The sequence below is a fragment of the Micropterus dolomieu genome, linkage group LG10 (genome assembly GCF_021292245.1).
Source record: "Micropterus dolomieu isolate WLL.071019.BEF.003 ecotype Adirondacks linkage group LG10, ASM2129224v1, whole genome shotgun sequence".
Taxonomy (NCBI): domain Eukaryota; kingdom Metazoa; phylum Chordata; class Actinopteri; order Centrarchiformes; family Centrarchidae; genus Micropterus; species Micropterus dolomieu.
In genome coordinates this window covers 29,188,805-29,192,228 of record NC_060159.1, presented here as the reverse complement: position 1 = coordinate 29,192,228, position 3,424 = coordinate 29,188,805, and the positions used below count along the sequence as shown (strand labels likewise).

General features: G+C 53.0%; 1 protein-coding gene across 1 annotated transcript in view; it reads left to right on the top strand.

Moving 5' to 3' along the window:
- The first annotated feature begins 3,078 nt into the window (after window positions 1-3,078).
- Window positions 3,079-3,424, top strand: part of LOC123977516 (protein PELPK1-like) — a 1,452-nt gene continuing 1,106 nt past the window's right edge. Inside the window, exon 1 of the mRNA XM_046060264.1 lies at window positions 3,079-3,343. Coding sequence (XP_045916220.1) covers window positions 3,079-3,343 — 265 coding nt within the window. The remainder of the gene's footprint in view (window positions 3,344-3,424) is intronic.

Below are 3,424 nucleotides of genomic sequence, written 5' to 3'. Positions count from 1 at the left end.
TCGCCATCAGGCGTGGTCTCTGCAGCCCTGCGGCTCTCTCTGGACGCCGTCCGACTCGCTCTGCTGCTCTCTGCTCAGCTGCTCCACGGCGGCGTTCATGGCGGCTCGGACCAGAGAGCGGGCCGTCTGAACCAGCCGCCGCTCGCTGTGGTCGAAGCTGAGGAGGAGGTGGTTCTGGTTCACTGAAGCAGGACCGCCCACCCGGCGGTCTTCCTCCTCCTGAGTGACGTCGTCTGCAGGAACCAGCTCGATCCGGATACCGGGTCCGTTAGTCGGCGGCAGAAGGGACTGTGAGGTAGTTTCAGGTTCAGCGTCCAGGACGACGGCGGTGGAAACACAGCAGACCTCGTCTTTGACGTTGTTTGCGTCTTTAACGTCCTCGCCGTCCGTGCTGACGGTTTCTGATCCGTCTCCGGCGTCACAGAGCTGCTGGTCTTCAGCTGGAGTCTCGTCTGGACTCTCCTCGGTCAGCTGGACCGTCACAACCTGCAGACTCCCCACTGGAGCTCCAGCTGAACGCGGCGGCGCCTCACACCTCGCCGTGTCCTCCATGTTTTCCAGAGGGACACCAGACGACCTTTTCTTTCCTCCTCTGCTGAAAATGTTTCTAATTTTTTTTCGGAAGGTCGTCGAAGGTTCGTCGCCATCTTTCTCCACAAAACCTCGGCGAGCATTGGACGAAGTCCGGAACCGTTTAAACACCGTCCACGCCGTCACGTTAAACCTCCTCCTCCCTTTAGAACTGTTCTCGGTGTCTTCTTCTGAAGCGGCGTCCGTCTCCTGCAGCGCCTCCTCTGCTGTAGCAGGACGGTCGTTTTTCTGCTTCTCCAAACTTTCCTCGACGTTGGTCTTTTGCTTCCTGCTACAAACGACAGCAGGTGCGAATCTTCTCCACCACCTGCGTCTGTTCAGCTTCCTGTGTGTGATGTCATCGTCCTCACCTGCCGCTCCACAGCGCCCCCTGGAGCCCTCCACGGTGACTCCAGATGAAACGTCCACGTTCATTTCAGTTTCCGTCAGCTCAGCAGCATCGGCGTCTGCTTCAGCTGAGGATTCGTTTCCTGTCTGGTCCCTGTTAGTCCGGGCCTCGGGTCTGTCCTCCCCGACACTCCTGGTCCTGGTCTTTCCCAGCAGCAGCCTGGGAGGACCCGTTAGCTTCCTCTTTAAAGTGGCTTTCTCTGCTCGCTGCACGTCCTCTCCGTCCTGCGTCTCCATGGCTCGTCTCCACGGTGAAGCTGAGTGGTTTTTATTCTTCCTGGAGTCGTTTCAGCTTCTCTGTCAGCCGCCGACGAATCATCTGCTGCTGTTTGAACCTGCAGAGCCGAGACAGAGTTACACACCGCCGGCTCATCAAACCTCTGATGAACGTTAAAATAGAAAGAAGCAAAAAGCTACATTTTCAGATGGAGCTTAAATTCCCTCTCTGAAAGTCTCTCAGCTAAATAAATGCCGGCTGAACTGTGAACACATTAGAACAGTAAAGTAAAAGGACATAAAAACCATGTTTCTGTTGGGGCGCTTGTGGCTCACAGTCCACTAATCAGAGGGTCGGTGGTTCGATCCCCGGCTCCCCCGGTCTGCATGTTGGGGTGTCTCTGGACAAAATACTGTTTTTAATTTCTTTTTCTAATGAGAAGTCTCCGTCTGAGTGGTCGGGAAAAAAGGTGCTGTCCACCCACGGAGACCGTCTTCATTCATTAAGAGGAAAAACAGATCAGGAAACACGAACATGAACTGAACACGTGACGGGACAGAAAGGGAGAAGAGAGCGGGCTGCGCTCAGCGGCTTCAGTCAGGACGTCGGGGTTAAACGGTTTGGTTTTCATTTTAAATAAAGAAGATTCTCTTTGCCTGAACATGCTGCTGTTTAACTGTGAACGCCTCAGGATGAACTGACGTCATTCAGTCGTTCACTTTCCGTTAGAATTTAAAGTTAATTTAAAATCAAGCTGCTCTGCCTTCTTCACGTCACACATGAGAGCAGAGAAAGCAAAGCTGGAGACGCCTGAACTGCAAACATTTTATTTCAGAAACCCAATAACAAGTTTTTTATCCTCAGAGCAGAGATGATTTCTCAGCACACGTATCTGTAACGCAGATTATCGACCGTCTCGCTGAAGAGCTGGAGAGGCAGAGACACAGACCTCTGTCAGAGTTACAGACTGAATAAAGCAAGAGTAAATCTTTCTGTCAGATTTATAAATCCTCCTCCTCAGCTGATCCCAGATCAGAGTCTTTAATCAGAAGTCTGATCAGCTGATCGTCAGTGAGGTTCAAAGTGAAATGACATCATCAACAGAAGAAGCCTCACCTGAACGTGGATCTCCGTCCTGATGCTGATCAGATCTGTTTCTCTGAGAGAGGACACGCCGAGCCCGTCTCTCTGCATCCGCCGCCCCAGTTTCCACAGCAACCTCACCGATTGGCGTTTTGTTTTACAGAAATTGCATCTCCGATGTGGAGGCGGGAGGGCGGGGGAGGGCGAGCGTCCCCCCGCGGGGGAAACGAGATTTGGTTTTATTTCCCATAATGAGTTTGTGCCGGCTGAGCCGATCTATCTTTAGAACCTCTGATGATCGGAACCTGATCAGAAGCCGGCGTTGCAGCAGAGACGATCACAGATAGAAGGTTACAGGAGACCGGATCAGGCCCCCAGGAGCCTCCGGGCCACATGTGTTTACTGAGAGGTTCTAAATAAATCAGGTTCTTCTTGTTCTAACGTCAGCGGAACGACCACAGAGACACAAACTGCCGGAGGCGGCACGGATCAGCACGAGAAGAAGACGAGCAGAGGTTCAGCACGATTTTAAAGAAATATGAAACGCTGAAGTACATGGAGGTCAGTGGCAGCGTTAAACACCGTCCTGCATTCTGGACACTTTTCTGCTGCTATTTCTGTGGAAATGTTTGTCTAAATATAGAAGGAAACAAAAAACTTGGCTGGCAGGTGACAGTAAAGAGCCGGAAAGTTACTTTTGTTTCTTCTGTATTTAAACTGAATTTAAAATGTTTTCTCATTCTGCAAATAAACCTTTCATTTGTTAGTTTGTGGTGCAAGGTTCAACAAATGCTTTCAAAATGGCAGGTACACGTCCCCAGAGTCCCCAGAGTCCCCAGAGTCCCCAGCGTCCCCAGCATCCCCAGAGTCCCCAGAGTCCCCAGAGTCCCCAGAGTCCCCAGAGTCCCCAGCGTACGCAGAGTCCCCAGAGTCCCCAGCGTACGCAGAGTCCCCAGAGTCCCCAGAGTCCCCAGAGTCCCCAGAGTCCCCAGCGTCCCCAGAGTCCCCAGCGTCCCCAGAGTCCCCAGCGTACGCAGAGTCCCCAGAGTCCCCAGAGTCCCCAGCGTACGCAGAGTCCCCAGAGTCCCCAGCGTCCCCAGCATCCCCAGAGTCCCCAGCGTCCCCAGCATCCCCAGAGTCCCCAGC